Raw genomic sequence first — 18,477 nt, 5'->3', positions numbered from 1 at the left:
CTTGAGTTTTGGAGCAGCCTGAATAGTAAATAAGCAGTGAGGTTAGGAGCTCTGTGTGCCAAGCACAATAGAAGGGGCAATGAAATAAAACATGGTTTGCTGATTGGATTGCTAAACTGAATCAGATGTCCAAACGTTTTGCATTAAAGCCGTCAAAAAAAAAAAGTTTCTTTCAATATATACGAGACTAAAAAAAAAAGTCATCGGTCCACTAATGGGAGAAGATGGCAAGGGACCAGTCGCAGGGAAAAAGCAGAATTGCTGGATTCATTCTTGGCATCTGTCTTCATGCAAAAGGAAGAAAAATAGTCCAACCTACCAAAAGCTGCACCGTAGGAGACAGAATAGGAATGCAAGTCACAACAGGCAAGAAATTGGAAGAGAACACCTATTCACGCTAAATGAGTTCAAATTGCCAGGACCATCCCAGAGTGGTTCCAAACTACAGAAAAAAAAAAGAGGTGGGGGGGGGAATGGATTCAGGAAACTACAGACCAATCAGTCTGACATCAATATCTGGGAAGATCCTGGAATCAGAGTTGGAAGGGACCTTGTAGGTCATTTAGTCCAACCCTCCACCCAAACAGGAAACCCTATACCCGTTATGGTGAACCTCTGGCATGCGTACCAGAGATAGTCCCAGGCAGGGGTGGGTTCTAAATTTTTTTACTACCGGTTCTGTGAGCGTGGCTTATTTTGTGGGTGTGGCTTGGAGGTCATGTGACTAGGTGGGCGTGGCTAGCTGGTCAGAGTCATTTCTGGAAGGTCCTCGCACTTACGACCAGTCCTCACACTTACGACCCGACTCATTTATGTTTGCTTTTAACACTGATCAGCTGTAGGACGGCCCTTTGAAGCCCCGCGGCAAGAGTTTAAATAGTTTTTTTCCCTCTAGTCATCAGCTGGGACTCAGGAGGCAGCAATAGATTGGGGGTGGGACCAAATAAAAGGTAAGAATAACGTGGGTGGGTGGGGAGGTGGGAGGGCGGGGGGGGAGAACCGGTTCGGTGACATCATATTGTCACTGCTACCGGTTCGGCCGAACCGGACCGAACCGGGAGGAACCCACCACTGGGCCCAGGTCAGATCTCCGTGGCATTTCTTTCATGAGCTTCTGTTTCCCTGTAGAAACAGAAGCTCATGAAAGAAAAAGATCTTACCTCCTGTCTCACTGCCGGTGTTGGGATGCCCTGCCTCCCATGTTCAGCTCGTCTTTGGGTTTCTGCTGTGCATGCATGCACCCATGCCTGTGCATGCATGCACCCATGCCTGTGCATGCACATTTGTGCATGTCCGCACATGTGCACATGTCCGCACTCATGTTTGTGCGTGCATGCATTTGCGCATGCACACCTTTCAGTTTGGGCATGCACATGTGCAGTTTGGGCACTCGGTGTCTAAAGGGTTCGCCATCACTGCCCTACAGCATTTCTGACAAGTGGCTGTCCTGTCTCTTCTTGAAAGCTTCCAGTGATGAAGCTCCCACCACTTCTGAAGGCAATTTCTGTTCCATGGGTTGATTGCTCTCACTGTCAGAACATTTCTCCTTATTTCCAGGTTGAATCTCTCCTTGTTCAGTTTCCATCCATTATTCCTTGTCTGGCCTTTAGGTGCTTTGGAAAATAGCTTGACCCACTCCTCTCTGTGGCAGCCCCTCAAATATTGGAAGTCTGCTACCAAGCAATGCATTTGTGCTAGAGGAGTTGTCGAGGGTTACCTCTGAATATCTTGTTCAACCGAAGCTGCAATAGCCCCAGTAGGGCTTTTTTAGGAAACACACACACCAGTGGCGGGTTTCAATTTTTTTAACTACTGGTTCTGTAGGTGTGGCTTGGTGGGTGTGGCATGGTGGGCGTGGCAGGGGAAGGATACTGTAAAATCTCCATTCCCTCCCCAATCCAGGGGAAGGTTACTGCAAAATTTGATTGACCAAACTAAGTAATAATTTTAATTAGCAATTTTATGATGTTTGAGTGTCTATATTTTTCTTGACTGTACACCGCCTTGAGTCCTACGGGAGAAAGGCGGTATAGAAATATAATAAATAAATAAATAAATAAATAAATAAATAAATAAATAAATAAATAAATAAAATCCCCATTTCCTCCTGATCAGCTGGGACTTGGGAGGCAGAGTATAGATGGGGGCGGGGGCCAGTCAGAATTTTTACTACCGGTTCTCCGAACTACTCAAAATTTCCGCTACGGGTTCTCCAGAACTGGTCAGAACCTGCTGAAACCCACCTCTGACATGCACCCCTTATATGAAAATGAAATAACTGCCTGGAGTTTGGTTACATTCTTCATGACTTTATACTCCGCTTGTCTTGCAATCAGCCAAGACAAATCTAGATGCTGCAGCCTGGATAACAAGCATTTCAATACTGAAGTAGCAAAATAAGATAGGACTGGAGAAATTACCACTTGCACATTTCTGCCCCCTTTAAGGCACATTAATCCCCAGGCAGGGGATAATGTGCTTTAAGTTTTGCAGGGTAGTTGACCCAGGAGATGGGAATACATTCCCCAGCTATGGCTAAACAGCACAAACCAGGTTGATTCCTGAAATGACTTCTGACCTCTCTTATCTCCTGCTTGTTGAAGGACCGGAAGAAGAGGGGAGATGGGAGGGATTTCAGCTGTGATCTTCTGCTTGAACCACGACTGAGTTGGAATCTTGTTTGAGTAAGATAAAACCAGATCTCCATGTGCTCTCTCCTTAGGACAAAAAAAAGCGACCCATTTCCACCCCCTTTATTAGTTTGTTCCAGATGTTGCTCTTTTCCAAAGATTAAACTAGGATACTCTCCCCTTTAATTTTTTTTTTCTCTCTCGGTCTGGATTTTTATTTATTTATTTATTTATTTATTTCAATTTGTATGCCGTTCTCCAACAGGACTCACAGCGGTGAACAGCCAGAATAAAAACAAAACATACAAAATTTAAAAACAGTTTAAAATAATTAAATATTTTTGGCCGCAATTTAAAACAAACCCAATTTAAAATCAATTAAATTTAACCCAAAACTGTGGGATCAAGCCAGCAAGCCTGGCTTGATCCCACAGTTTATTATTATGGATTATTATTATGGATTATTATTATGGATTATTATTATGGATTATTATTATTATTATTATTATTAATTATTGGTTAATCTTTAGTGAGATTCACAGCCTTTGAGGCTGGTTAACAGCTCAGTAGCTCGAGTCCTAACCAAGGACCTAGGAACTGTTAAGGTATCGTCCGAGGATGTAAGCTGTTCCGAGTAAGGTGGGTTTTTGTAGAGTCAAAATGTTGAAGTCCGGCAAATTGAGAATTTCTAAATAGCGGGGTAGCCCTTTGGGGATTGCTCCGAGGGCTCCAATTACAATTGGGACAACACACCATTTCTTTTTCCACAGTCGCTCAACTTCAATTTGCAAATCCCGGTACTTTGTGATTTTTTTCTTTCTTCTTCTTCTTCTTCTTCTTCTTCTTCTTCTTCTTCTTCTTCTTCTTCTTCTTCTTCTTCTTCTTCTTCTTCTTCTTCTTCTTCTTCTTCTTCTTCTTCTTCTTCTCCTCCTTCTCCTTCTCCTTCTCCTTCTCCTCCTCATTATTATTATTATTATTATTATTATTATTATTATTATTATTATTATTATTATTATTATTATTATTATTATTATTATTATTATTATTATTATTATTTCGGCGTGTGCAGAATAGTATTGAGAGAAATTTGGGCACTTTTTTTTCCCCCTTTGGCTGCTCTTCAGAGAATTCCCCCTTTTCTGTTTCAAAAGCTGCGGGCCACCCCTTCCCTTCAAAAGAGGTGGGGTGGGGGGGGAGTGGGTGGTTTTTGGTTAAAAGGGTGGGGAGAAGGACCACCCCTGGATTCAACATACCACTCAGGAAAAGGGCCTGCCTCCAGACGATGCTGAGCCCTCTGCAAGCGGGATAATTGAAAGGGAGGGAGGGAAGGGGGCGTTGGTGAACTCTTTCTAAAATTACTTTTGGGCAGCTGTGGGGGGGGGGTTGTTGGGAAGGGGGGCGGCGGTCGAGAAATCCTTTGCCAGGCTCCCTTCTCAACCGGTCCTGGGCGGCTGGGAGCCCTTTGAAACCAGTGATTACAACCCCAAATTCAGGAGGAGGAGGAGGAGGAGGAGGCGCCCGGCGGCAGCGCGAGAAAGCAGACGCCGAGGAGAGCAGCTTTCTGAGGGGGACTCTTTCGGATTATTTCCACGGCTTCTCTGCGCCCCGCCACCCCCACCTCCCCAGCTCAAGGCATGGATCCACCGCCCTGGTCCCCGCTGCTCCTCGCCCTCCTGCTTCTGCTGCCTTCCGGCCGGGGACAAGGTAAATGCAAAGGGGTGGAGTGGGGGAAAGAGGGAAGCCGGGTCTCTGGATGTGCAGAGAGCTGCCCCGGGCAAGGCGCGTGGAAATCTCTGGACCGGGCGTGTGGGGGGGGGAACCTCCAGGCAGCATCCTCGAGCCCACCCACCCTCCGCAACCCGCCCAAGCCCCTTTGTGACTTTCCCGGTTAAGGATGCCGCGCCGCTCCGTCGGGTTTGCAAAACGCCGAGCCGCCGCCGGAGGGCAGCAAAGCGAGGCGAGGTATTTTCCCTCTTGCCGCCCTCTAGCGGACGGGTGGAGTCCTGCAGGCCCGAACCCGCGTATCTCCGAAGCGGGATCTGCTGGGAAAATGGGTAATGAGGCTTGGGTGGATGAGATCACCTCTCCATTCCTCATCTAAGGCTGGAATAGGAATAGGAATATAATTATTGAATTGAATTGAATTGAATTATTGAATTGAATTGAATTGAATTGAATTATAGAATGGAATGGAATGGAATGGAATGGAATGGAATGGAATGGAATGGAATGGAATGGAATGGAATGGAATGGAATAGAATAGAATAATAGAACAGAACAGAACAGAACAGAACAGAACAGAATTGAATTCTTTATTGGCCAAGTAACGCTTGGCCAAGTGTGATTGGACCCACAAGGAATTTGTCTTTGGTGCATATGCACTCAGTGTACATGAGAAGACAAGATACGTTCGTCAAGAATCGTAAGGTACAACACTTAATGATAGTCATAGGGTACAACTAAGCAATCAGGAAACAATGTAAATCGTAAGGATACAAGCAACGAAGTTACAGTCATGCAGTCATAAGTGGAAGGAGATGGGTGGTGGGAAGGATGAGAAGATTAATAGTAACGCAGATTTAGTGAATAGTTTGACAGTGTTGAGGGAATTAGTTGTTTAGCAGAGTGATGGTGTTCAGGGAAAAAACTGTTCTTGTGTCTAGTTGTTCTGGTGTGCAGTGCTCTATAGCTTTTGAGGGTAGGAGTTGAAACTATGTTTCAGGGTTCACACGTTCAAAACAATCTCCGGAGGCAAAGCAAGAGGATCTAGTCAGGTGCAGTTTTGAAGTGCCTCTGGCATTGACATTACTGAGATCCCTCCAACATCTGGGCTACTTTGAAAATCTTCATTTTTGTAGCCAAAAGGGGCATGGGAATGGGAGGGCAAGCTAGCTCAGAGGGTTGGGGAAAGTTCCGGAAAGCCCTCGTTTTTTGACTTGTGAGGTGAAGCATGGAGCCACTTCTTTGTTCTGAAAGCAAATTAACAGAGTTGGAAGGGACCTTGCAGGTCATCTAGTCCAACCCCCTGCCTAAGCAGGAGACCCTATATCTGCCTCTACCTAGGATCGAACTCACAACCTCCTGATTGTGAGGCAAGAGCTCCACCTCTAGGCCACCACAGAGGTGACAGGGGTCTTTCTCCCCCCCCCCAATATGACTCACACTATTGGGACCAGAATTAAACTTTTCCCCCCGTTGATTTTTGCTTGATGGAGGCAGGCTGGGCAGATTGCAAATAGTGATCGCTAGGATGCTGCAACCATCATCCTGTTGCCAAGTTCCCAAATTTTGATCATGAGCCTTGATAGTACAGTGGTTTAGTGCACCCTGTTATTAACACAGCTGCCTGCAATTTCTGCTGGTTCGAATCTCTCCAAGGCTCAAGGTTGACTCAGCCTTCCATCCTTTCTAAGGTAGGTGAAATGAGGACCCAGTTTGTGGGGGCAATAAGCTGACTTTGTATAAAATATACAAAAGAATGAAGGCTATTGCTTAACACATTGTAAGCCGCCCTGAGTCTCCGGAGAAGGGCGGCATATAAATCAAATAAAAAAAAAAATGTGACTGAGGAGATGCTGCAATGGTCTTAAGTGTGAGGACTGGTCAAAAGTAACTCTCTTCAGTGCCATTGTAACTTTGAACCGGTGCTAATGGGGACTCTCTGTACATTGTAGGTAACCTGTATTTATGACAAGAATGCCTTAGTCTTCGAAAGTGCTATGTGATATTTATCATGAAAATGTTGTTGCTGAACTTTAAACTTTCTTTTCTGTTTTACGTTACAATGAGATAAAGGAATGAAGGGGCAATAGTTGCTTAGAAGTAACTGCTAATTTTTTATGCTTTCAAATTTCTATGGCTTCCCATCTTCCCGCGGATCTGGTTGAGATCTATGTGAAAATTGGAAAAATGCTGAAGTAGGATGGTCTGAGAGGGGCATTGAGGTGCTTTTTCTTCATAATAGTATAGTGACCTCAGTCAGTCCTTGGTAAAGCCACACTTGGAATACTGCATCCAGTTTTGGTCTCCACGTAAAAAAGATGTGGAGACTCTAGAAAGAGTGCAGAGAAGAGCAACAAAGATGATGAGGGGACTGGAGGCTAAAACATATGAAGAACGGTTGCAGGAACTGGGTATGCCTACTTTAATGAAAAGAAGGACTAGGGGAGACATGACAGCAGTCTTCCAATATCTCAGGGGTTGCCACAAAGAAGAGGAGTCAAGCTATTCTCCAAAGCACCTGAGGGCAGGACAAGAAGCAATGGGTGGAAACTAATCAAGGAGAGAAGCAACTTGGAACTAAGAAGAAATTTCCTGACAGTGAGAACAATTAATCAGTGGAACAACTTGCCACCAGAAGTTGTGAATGCTCCAACACTGGAAGTTTTTAAGAAGAGATTGGACAACAATTTGTCTGAAGTGGTGTAGGGTTTCCTGCCTAAGCAGGAGGTTGGACTAGAAGACCTCCAAGGTCCCTTCCAACTCTGTTATTCTGTTTTTCAGTATTTAGACTGGAGCCAAGAATCTGGGTAGTTACGAATACTTTAGACCCTGTGTTTGAATTCTATTGAAATCATAACACCCTTTTTCTGATATTGGGACAGATGATATGAAGGATATTTGTAGGACTTGGTGTCTCTTTGAATAGCCTTTCTCAATCTTGGCAACTTTTAAGATGTGTGGATTTCAACTCTAGGAATTCCTCTTGCACCATCACACATCTTAAAATTGCCAAGGTTGAGAAACACTGGTTTAGGATGCTGTTGCCAGCCTCTTTTATTTTCAATAATCTCATTTGCTAAGAATGTGTAGTGCTAAGAAAAATGCAACTCAGAAATTATAGCCAGTTGTGGCATTTTGAAAAACCAGTAGAACAAGGACATTTCTCTGGCTTCCATTCTTTAAATTCATTGTAATTCATACCCCTGTAACCACACTCTGGCATATAATATTTGAGTATAAATATTCGAAAACCTGATGACTGCCATGATTAAGGTGTTTTTTCTTTCTTTCTTGGTCATGCCAAAGGGCAATATACTCTTGACAGCAAAAAGGCAATGTTAGACATAGGCACATCCTTAATTTACATCTAGGCCAGTGGTAAAATCCATTTTTTTTTACTATAGTGGGGGTGGCATGGTGTGGCTTGGTGGCGTGGCAGGGGAAGGATACTGCAAAATCTCCATTCCCACCCCACTCCAGGGGAAGGATACTGCAAAATCCTCATTCCCAGCCCATTCCAGGAGAAGGATACTGCAAAATCCCCATTCCCTCCCCACTTCAGGGGAAGGATACTGCAAAATCCCCATTCCCTCCCCACTCCTGGGGGAAGGATATTGCAAAATCTCCATTCCCACCCCATTCTGGGGCCAGCCAGAGGTAGTATTTGCCGGTTCTCTGAACTCCTCAAAATTTCTGCTACCGGTTCTCCAGAACCTGTCAGAACCTGCTAGATTTCACCCCCGATCTAGGCCTGGTGTTCATAGAGAGGTGAACAGCCAAGCTGCATCAAAGTTAGAAGACCAGTTATTCCTCTTGAGGCCTAGTCAACCTGTGGCTTGCTCTGCACTGGGTCACCTGTAAACTTTATAAATGTCTCCTCTGCCATTCAGTTCAGTGATGAGTCCTCTGACCTTCCATTCAGGAAGCCTTCTTCGGGTGCCATAATTCACCGAGTTGTAAGTCCACCTAACAGCCAACATTTCAACAGGAGACCATCACGAGATTCTGTGTTGAATAACATTGAGAAACGCTGGTAGGGAGATGAAGTTGGACTGGTGTGATTTGTTTATTATTATTTATTTATTTATTTATTTATTTATTTATTTATTTATTTATCAAATTTATAAACCGCCCTTCTCCCGAAGGACTCAGGGCGGTGTACAGCCAAAGTAAAAAAACAGATACAAACATTAAAAACAATTTAAAAAGATATATATAAATTTGGCCCCAAAGTTAAAAAAAACAGTAACAAACATATTAAAAACATTTAAAAGGCATTAAGCCAGCCCGGCTTGCTGAAAAAGGAAGGTACCGAGGTCTTGAATTCTTTTTATCTCTGGGGGCAGTTGATTCCAGAGAGCAGGTGCCCCCACAGAGAAGGCCCTCCCCCTGGGGGCCCCCAGTCTACATTGCTTGGCCGATGGCACCCTGAGGAGGCCCTCTCTGTGGGAGCGCACTGGTCGGTGGGAGGTCGTTGGTGGCAGCAGATGGTCTCGAAGATATCCAGGTCCTATGCCATGGAGCGCTTTAAAGGTGATAACCAACACCTTGAAGCGCACCTGGAAGACCACTGGGAGCCAGTGTAGCTCATGTAGGAGAGGTGTTATGTGGGAGTGCCATGCAGCTCCCGTCACTACTATGGGTTCTGTGGGTGTGACTTGGTGGGTGTGGCATGGCTTGGTGGGTGTGGCAGGGGAAGGATACTGTAAAATCTCCATTCCCACCCCACTCCAGGAGAAGGTTACTGCAAAATCCCCATTTCCTCCCAATCAGCTGGGAATTGTGAGGCAGAGAATAGATGGGGGTGGGGCCAGTCAGAATTTTTACTACTGGTTCTCCAAACTACTCAAAATTTCCGCTACCGGTTCTCCAGAACTGGTCAGAACCTGCTGGAACCGACCTCTGCTCCAGAGCCTTGGGGGGTTGTTTTCGCTCTCCTGGAGGTTCGAGGAAAGCCTCTGGAGCCCGGGGAGGGCAAAAATGCCCCCCCCCGTGGTGCAGGAGGCCAATTAGGCCATGCCCACCATGGCCACACCCACCCAGCAACCGGGCAGAGAACCCCTTGCTAAAATTTTTGAAGCCCATCCCTGTGTGTCTCTGCATGTTTTCTTATTCCAGCTGTTCTTTTTTTTTTCTTCTTCTGTTGAAAAGGTATGGATTACACCTTTGAAGGGAGGTAATTCTTAACTTTCAGGACATTTTTTAAAAAAGAAATAACTTTGCGGTAGCTGTGAGGTATACCTCTTGATATAATTCCAACAAAAAAGAAAAAAATAGCTCTCTCACATTGCATAAGTTTGGACGGGTTCTTGCGAAATTCATTCTTTGGCTGGCTTTCATTGCATCTGAGTACATAGTACTACAGCCAAATTAGTAGTAGCATTAAGAAACTGGAAACCTGTGACTTGAGCTCAGCAAATCAGTTTGCGGGTTGTTAGCAGCAAAAAATAAATCCAAAGCCGTGCGCAATTGTGCATTTGTGTGCACGCGTGTGTGCGCACATAACACATTTAATGGCAATGACTAGTAGTTATCCATTAATTACAGTAATAAATTGTATATTAGGGTTCTTGTATTTGGCCTGGGGTGTCCAAAGTTAAGAAATCGGTAACCTATTGTTTTTCCAAACTAAGTGAAGAAAAGAATATAGACTAAAACTCGAAAACTTTCAGCAATCTTTAATGTTTCAACAGACTGCCTATCAAAAAAAAGATTAGGAAGGAGAATACTATCTGCAAAGTGTCCTCTCACACTTTTTTTACATAAAGCATAGTTCTACTGAGTGAAAGGCTACATTTGAAAACGATAACATTTATTCTTCATCTTTGTTATCAGTGAAGTCACTTTGATCGGCATCAATCCTTTCTTGAGAGAACAAAGCATGTACCCCCTACATCCACACAAACTGACTCACCCCACTTTTCTTGTACAGAAAAAGTAAGAAGAAGTAAGAAGAATGCAGAAGAAGTAAGAAATAACCAGAGAAATCAATAATATAAGTAGAACTACCCTGTTTCCCCTAAAATAAGACATTTCATTTCATTTATTAAATTTTTATACCGCCCTTCTCCCAAAGGACTCAGGGCGGTGAACAGCCAAGATTAAAATACATACAATGTGAAAATTAAAATAATTTAAAAATAGTTAAATCAATTTGGCTTCTACAATTTAAAACCTCTTACCCATAAAATTAACCAATTAAAAAATTTTAAGCCAGCCCGGCTTGCTGAAATAGAAAAGTCTTCAGAGCCTGACGGAAAGTATGGAGGTCCGGGATCCCCTGATAATAAGCCCAATCGGGCTTTTGATCACATGCGCTAAAATAAGCCCCCCCTGAAAATAAGCCCTCCCAGAAAATATTTAAATGCATGTGCAGCTGGTCACCGCCATTTCCTCTAGGTAGGGTTAGGGAGACAGAGCTGGAAATCAAGTAAGATGGCAAGAGGAGCCCCGTCTTGCTCCACGCGCCCCAAAATAATAAGACACCCCTGAAAATAAAGCCAAGCACTTATTTCGGGGTTCAAAAAAATATAAGACAGGGTCTTATTTTCGGGTAGTTTACAGCAATACAGTTCCTAATTTTCCTGGACCTTCTTCCATGTGCTGTGCCCAAATACCCCTTCACATATTGCCTTTGTTCTTTGAACTTCTCACTTTTTCAAGATCACATTGATTCCTTATCAATGATGATATTCTTGTCTTTCCCCCCCTCTCAACTTGTTCACTCTTCCTTCATATATTTGTTTTGCAATTTGATCCTCATTTATTCACTCTCTATGACCAAATGACCCCAAAATTCCTTTTTTTATCCTCAACTTTTATAACTATCCCACAACTGTTTGGCGCTCATTCATTCTTGAATCAATTTCTTCTTGTTTATCCACACACCCCTTCTTGAGTAACTTATTCCCACTGCATTCAATTTACTTTAATGATATATAGAGTTTCCAGTTCTATATAACTTTTGGCAAACATTCCTGGCCACAAACCACATACCGCCTACTACCTTTGTCCCAACATTTCCACTGCTTAAAAAATTGCTATTCATTTTCCTATTTTTAGGAAATATTTTTGAAAAGTATATAAATTTTTCTACTACTCTCTTCGAAACCTATTGTCCCTGTACTATGTTTCCCCGAAAATAAGACCCTGTCTTATATTTTTTTGAACCCCAATATAAGCGCTTGGCCTTATTTTCGGGGAGGTCTTATTATTTTGGGGCACATGGAGCAAGACCTCTTGCTGTCTTACCTGATTTCCAGCTCTGCGTTTAAATATTTTCAAGGGAGGCTTATTTTAGTGCATGCGCTCAAAAGCCCGATTGGGCTTATTATCAGGGGATGTCTTATTTTTGGGGAAACAGGGTAGTTTTTCATTGGTTATGTGTAATTTGCAATTATTCACTCCATTTTTTTGTCAAAAGAACTAGTTTTCAGGTCTATACTACTAGTTGCATCATATAATCTATTGAACATTCCCTGCAAATCAATTAAAATGCAAAAATAAAATTAAGCTCAATCATTAGCAGTGAAAAATGGGGTGAAAGATTTTAACCACTTCTGAAATTGTGGCAGAGCATGAGTTGAACACATCATCTTAGGGAGTTCATTTCATAGCCTGGAGATGTTCTTTTCCTAGGTAATTGATAATCAAACTTCTGTCAGAGATGTAGAGGGAAAAGAAGATGATTTGGGCAGAGATAGACCAGATTTGTTACCAAAGTGAGAAGGGAAAAAACATAGCGTATGTCCAAAACAAGAAGGTAGAGTATGCACAAGCAACTGGCTAATTAATATGGGTATTGGGGGGTGGGGGTAAGGAGGAGAAAACATAGAACATAAAACAAGAAGGTTGAATATCTTCTAGTCCAACCCACTACTCAAGCAGGAGACCCCACATACAAATGGCTGTCCAATCACTTCTTGACTACTCCAAGTGTAATCCAGTGGTAGGCTTCAAAATTTTTTGCTACCGGTTTGGTAGATGTGGCTAGGTGGGGGTTGTGTGTGACTGAGTGGGCATGGCCAACTTGACGTCACTCACGCCCATGCCCACTCAGTCACATGACTCTCCCCACTCAGCAGCACTGCATGTTCGGTGCCTACTGCCCAGTAGTGAAATTCAAAAATTTTTACTATCGGTTCTGTGGGCATGGCTTGGTGGGCGTGGTGTGGCTTGGTGAGCGTGGCAGGGGAAGGATACTGCAAAATCTCCATTCCCATCCCACTCTGGGGCCAGCCAGAGGTTGTATTTGCTGGTTCTCTGAACTACTCAAAATTTCCGCTACCAGTTCTCCAGAACCTGTCAGAACCTGCTGGATTTCACCCCTGCTACTGCCTCTCTATCTCAGTGTGGAATTGTGGAACTGCTCTGACTATTGAGAAGTTTCTTCAATGGGAATTTGCTTTCCTCTATTCAATCTATGGTTCCATGGCCTGTAGTTGTGAATGGAAGAGAACAGATGCCACCGCAGAGTTACCTTAAAGGGGGAGATGAGCGGCATTAAACTTTAACAAATAAAGTCCCAATTCATGCATGGAATGGAAGACCCACAATCATTGGATTGATAAAGCTGCACCATTATAGAAACCTTTATGGAAGAAAAAATCTATATCAAGGTTAAGAAAAGAAACATCGCATTAAAATAAGTGAGATGTTAATAGGGCATGATTGCTTTTCTTCTCTCTCAAAAAAAAAAAAAAGGCAGAAGGACTCTAAAAGAAGTATATGGAAGTATGGACAAAAATCTGGACTACTTTGAAGACAATAAGTATTTTACAAGATAGTTGTTTCTCTTATTTTCCCCATTTTCTGTGCATGTTTTTTTTTTCTGGGTTATATCTATTTAAAAGTTCAAGGTGACATTAGACAATTTTGCCAGGAATCTCCTCCTACAAAAGAGAAGATGGCAATAATAATAATTTATAATAATTGGCCAATAGTTTAGGTGTATAATGGCAGGAGGTAATTTATCTAGAGCCGTATTTAAATATATTTTTTAAGCCTTCTTGGATGGGTTCAGGGTTATATGATACAGGACCGTGAAGTCATTGGCTTACTTGAGGTTGTTGCAAAAGAGAATTCTCTGCTCTTTCCCAAGTCTAGATTTTTATCGCAGTCTAGACCACAGTTCCTGGTCAGCTGATTCATTTTGACATCTGATTCATAATAAGAACCGTCCAGAAAAAAAAGTCAACATCAGATTTGTATTGAAACAGTCATAATCTTATAACCAAGCAGGGAAGATCGCGTTGATTTGATGGCTGTTTTATTCTAACCATCAAGTTGATTTAAGTTATTAAGTTATTTCTTGGATCCCTTAACCAAATGGTGAAATACTGCCAACTGAAATTTCTCCAAACACTATAGGGTTTCATGTTTCTTGTTAAACTTCCATATTTTTTAAAACCTCCAATAGCTTATAATTCCTCTCTTGCCTCTTGCATATAAGCTTACCTGCTGCAAACTATTTAAAGCACATTTTGTGGGCTGGTGCTTGTCAAACGTTTTCCAAAAAAGACACCCAAACCCAGAAGTGATCAGGTGTATCTGTAAATCTGATCTGTTTCAGATAAACGGATTTAGAAAATTCCAGTGGGTAATTTCCAATTTAGTTTTACCCAGTGCACGCCCAGTCAATTCCTGTATCCAGATCAGAGGAAGCATATGGCTTAGTTTAGCTAGCAAAACTTGCTGGATGTCTGTTTATTAAACATTAGCAAACATCAAGAGATTAACTGATAAGATGGGATAAAAATAGCCGGCAAAAACAGAAAGAGATCAACAGAAAGAGTTGAAGGCAAGGACTTAATAACAACCTACATCAGTGTTTTTCAACCTCAGCTACTTTAAGATGTGTGGATTTCAACTCCCAGAATTCCCCAGCCAACTAGGGAATTCTGGGAGTTGAAGCAGGGGTGAAATCCAGTAGGTTCTGACAGGTTCTGGAGAACCGGTAGCAGAAATTTTGAATAGTTTGGAGAACTGGCAAATATCAGCACTGGCTGGCCCCAGAGTGGGGTGGGAATGGAGATTTTGCAATATCCTTCCCCTGCCATGCCCACCAAGCCATGCCCACCAAGCCATACTACGCCCACCAAGCCACGCCCACAGAACCGGTAGTAAAAGAATTTAAATTTCACCACTGAGTTGAAGTCCACACATTTTAAAGTAGTTGAGGTTGAGAAACACTGGTGTATCTTGCCAATATATTAAAGAATTTCCCAGAACCACTGGAAATAAGTAACTTGCATGGACATTCCCAAAGGGAAACTGCTTATTGTCTTTGCTTATTCCAGCTTTACCCCTTTATGTGTAGAACAGCAGTAGGATACAGAGGGAAAGTAGGACACCAGGTGATTCCCTCCTCTAATCTGCAGTAGGAAAGAACCAATTTGGTGGAAGGCATGAGGTAGCCAATATGCAGTGGGAGACATTGCTCCTGTTTCTACCTGAAAGATTAATATTTTGGGAGATGAATAAAGGTAAAGGTTCCCCTGGCACATATGTGCTAGTCGTTCCCGACTCTAGGGGGCGGTGCTCATCTCCGTTTCAAAGCCAAAGAGCCAGCGCTGTCCGAAGATGTCTCTGTGGTCATGTGGCTGGCATGACACAACGCCAAAGGCGCACGGAACGCTGTTACCTTCCCACCAAAGGTGCTCCCTATTTTTCTACTTGCATTTTTTACGTGGTTTCGAACTGCTAGGTTGGCAGAAGCTGGGACAAGTAACGGGAGCTCACCCCGTTAGGCGGCACTAGGGATTCAAACTGCTGAACTGCCGATCTTTCGATCGACAAGCTCAGGGTCTTAGCCACTGAGCCACCGCATCCCTGGAGGCAGGGGTGGGTTCTACTTAACCTTACTACCAGTTCGCAACGGTGCGCAGAAACGTTCTGATGATGTCAGGGTCGGTGGGCGGAGCCTCCCTCCGGTTTTAGTACCGGTTCTATAGAACCGGTCCGAACCGGGGGCAACCCACCACTGCTGGGAGGTGAATACTACAAGCTAAAAGACATGGGTTCAGAAGAACAACTAGATGCAGGTACCTACCTCCCATCCCCACAAGATGCAAACAAGGACCTCTTTGGTCTATCATGTTTTACACAATGGCAGAAGATTTTGCGTGCTGCAGTTTCCTTCACCAGATGCCTGGAGTGACTATAAGGATATAAACTCAGGTAGGATTTAAATTTATTATTTATTATTTATTTATTGGTTCGATTTATATGCCGCCCTTCTCCGGAGACTCAGGGTGGCTTACAATGCGTTAAGCAATAGCCTTCATACTTTTGTATATACCTGCTTAGTTGGGCTTTCGCCCCCCACCCCAAGCAGTGTTCTATTTTATACAAAGTCAGCTTATTGCCCCCACAATCCGGGTCCTCATTTTACCTACCTCGAAAGGATGGAAGGCTGAGTCAACCTTGAGCCTGGTGAGATTCGAACTTGCAGTAATTGCAGGCAGCTGGTGTTACTTAAAGCACTTAACAGTGCTTTAGTCTGCTGCGCCACCAAAGCTCTTGGCATCTGGGAGGAGGAAATGGAGGGGAAAGTGAAGGTTCTTTATGCAGGTTACCATCATCTAATAAATTAATTTGCTGGGACTTCCAAGGCGGCCTGAAACGTTTTTTGTTTTTTTTAATTTTAATTTGATTTATATGCTGCCCTTCTCCGAAGACTCAGGGCGGCTTACAATGCGTTAAGCAATAGCCTTCATCCTTTTTGTATATTTATACAAAGTCAGCTTATTGCCCCCACAAACTGGGTCCTCATTTCACCTACCTTAGAAAGGATGGAAGGCTGAGTCAACCTTGAGCCTTGGCGAGATTCGAACCCTGCAGTAATTGCAGGCAGCTGGTCTTAATAACCAGCTTAATAACAGGGTGCCTTAAACCCCTGTACTACCAAGGCTCTTTGATGCTTGGCGATCTCTCTGTCAAAAGTAGTCTTCAAAATGGTCCTGGTTATCCTATGTGATAAACAAACTCTACTTCAACTCATAATCGTATTGCTAAAAACCAGCCAGACCGAAACACTAAGCTGAACATACCGGTATCATACTTTAGCAAACCCATTTATTCGGGCTATGTATTTTTGGTGGACATGTTCACATTAAAGCAAGTAAAACTGAGTCCATGTTTATTTATTTTTTTTTATGCACCAAACAATGCTGAAGTAAGATTAGAGGCGCCTTCACCTATTCTTCCTCTAACCATCGTTTATATCATCATTGATCCTGCAATGCCCCCCCCCCCGAATTTCACATAGGATAAGCAGGACAATCTTTCTGTGAATTAATTGGGACACCGATTCACCACAGTGAATCAAAATCCTTTGATTTAATTCAGTGTTCCTCAGCTTCTGCAACTTTAATATATGTAGATTTCAACTCTCAAAATTCCCCGGTTAGCGTATTGTCTAATTGGATTCAAAACGTACCACTGTGCGGTATTGCTTTCTTGGCCACTATAACTATTGGTTTAAATATTTGGCTGTACACCGCCCTGAGTCCTTCGGGAGAAGGGCGGTATAGAAATAAAATTATTATTATTTATTTATTGGTTAATCTTTAGTGAGATTCACAGCCTTTGAGGCTGGTTAATAGCTCAGCAGCTCGAGTCCTAACCAAGGACCTAGGAACTGTTAAGGTATCGTCGGAGGATGTAAGCTGTTCCGAGTAAGGTGGGTTTTTTTTTTTTATTATTATTATTATTATTATTATTATTATTATTATTATTATTTCCCCCCATTTTTTTGAAACTGAAATTAATTCCAGAGGGTCTTAGCAGCTAGCTACGTCTTCCCAGGCTTAGCAAATAGGACACTCTGACTAGGTGATTCCAGTGGTAGAATTCAATTTTTTTTTTACTACCGGTTCTGTGGGTGAGGCAGGGGAAGGATACTGCAAAATCTCCATTCCCACCCCACTCCAGGGGAAGGATACTGCAAAATCCCCATTCCCACCCCACTCCAGGGGAAGGATACTGCAAAATCCCCATTCCTACCCCACTCCAGGGAAAGGATATTGCAAAATCCCCATTCCCACTCCACTCCAGGGGAAGGATACTGCAAAATCCCCATTCCCACTCCACTCCAGGGGAAGGATACTGCAAAATCCCCATTCCATCCCCACTCCTGGGGAAGGATACTGCAAAATCTCCATTCCCACCCCACTCCAGGGGAAGGATACTGCAAAATCCCCATTCCCACCCCACTCCAGGGGAAGGATACTGCAAAATCCCCATTCCCACCCCACTCCAGGGGAAGGATACTGCAAAATCCCCATTCCCACCCCACTCCAGGGGAAGGATACTGCAAAATCTCCATTCCCACCCCACTCCAGGGAAAGGATACTGCAAAATCCCCATTCCTACCCCACTCCAGGGAAAGGATATTGCAAAATCCCCATTCCCACCCCACTCCAGGGGAAGGATACTGCAAAATCCCCATTCCCACTCCACTCCAGGGGAAGGATACTGCAAAATCCCCATTCCCACCCCACTCCAGGGGAAGGATACTGCAAAATCCCCATTCCCACCCCACTCCAGGGGAAGGATACTGCAAAATCCCCATTCCCACCCCACTCCAGGGGAAGGATACTGCAAAATCCCCATTCCCACCCCACTCCAGGGGAAGGATACTGCAAAATCCCCATTCCCACCCCACTCCAGGGGAAGGATACTGCAAAATCCCCATTCCCACCCCACTCCAGGGGAAGGATACTGCAAAATCCCCATTCCCACTCTACTCCAGGGGAAGGATACTGCAAAATCCCAATTCCCACCCCACTCCAGGGAAAGGATACTGCAAAATCCCCATTCCCACCCCACTCCAGGGGAAGGATACTGCAAAATCCCCATTCCCACCCCACTCCAGGGGAAGGATACTGCAAAATCCCCATTCCCTCCCCACTCCTGGGGAAGGATATTGCAAAATCTCCATTCCCACCCCACTCTGGGGCCAGCCAGAGGTGGTATTTGCCGGTTCTCCAAACTACTCAAAATTTCCGCTACCGGTTCTCCAGAACCTGTCAGAACCTGCTGAATTTCACCCCTGGGTGACTCCAAGCCCTGGTTTGTCTAATATGAATTATTAAATAAATCATCATGTGTGGGATGCACATAA

At 43.7% G+C, this 18,477-nt stretch overlaps 1 protein-coding gene across 2 annotated transcripts in view; it reads left to right on the top strand.

The window, feature by feature from the left end:
* The first annotated feature begins 4,110 nt into the window (after positions 1–4,110).
* The window catches only part of FBLN1 (fibulin 1), a 62,712-nt gene continuing 48,345 nt past the window's right edge, over positions 4,111–18,477 (top strand). For both annotated transcript variants that reach the window (XM_070948011.1, XM_070948013.1), the window contains exon 1: positions 4,111–4,334. In XM_070948011.1, the coding sequence (XP_070804112.1) occupies positions 4,265–4,334 (70 nt within the window). In that variant the 5' untranslated portion in view covers positions 4,111–4,264. The remainder of the gene's footprint in view (positions 4,335–18,477) is intronic.

The sequence above is a fragment of the Pituophis catenifer genome, unplaced genomic scaffold (assembly GCF_029215685.1).
Source record: "Pituophis catenifer annectens isolate HBS135680 unplaced genomic scaffold, rPitCat1.0.hap2 SCAF_7, whole genome shotgun sequence".
NCBI lineage: Eukaryota > Metazoa > Chordata > Lepidosauria > Squamata > Colubridae > Pituophis > Pituophis catenifer.
Note: the sequence above shows the minus strand (reverse complement) of the source record. Positions and strands in the feature narration are given on the sequence as shown.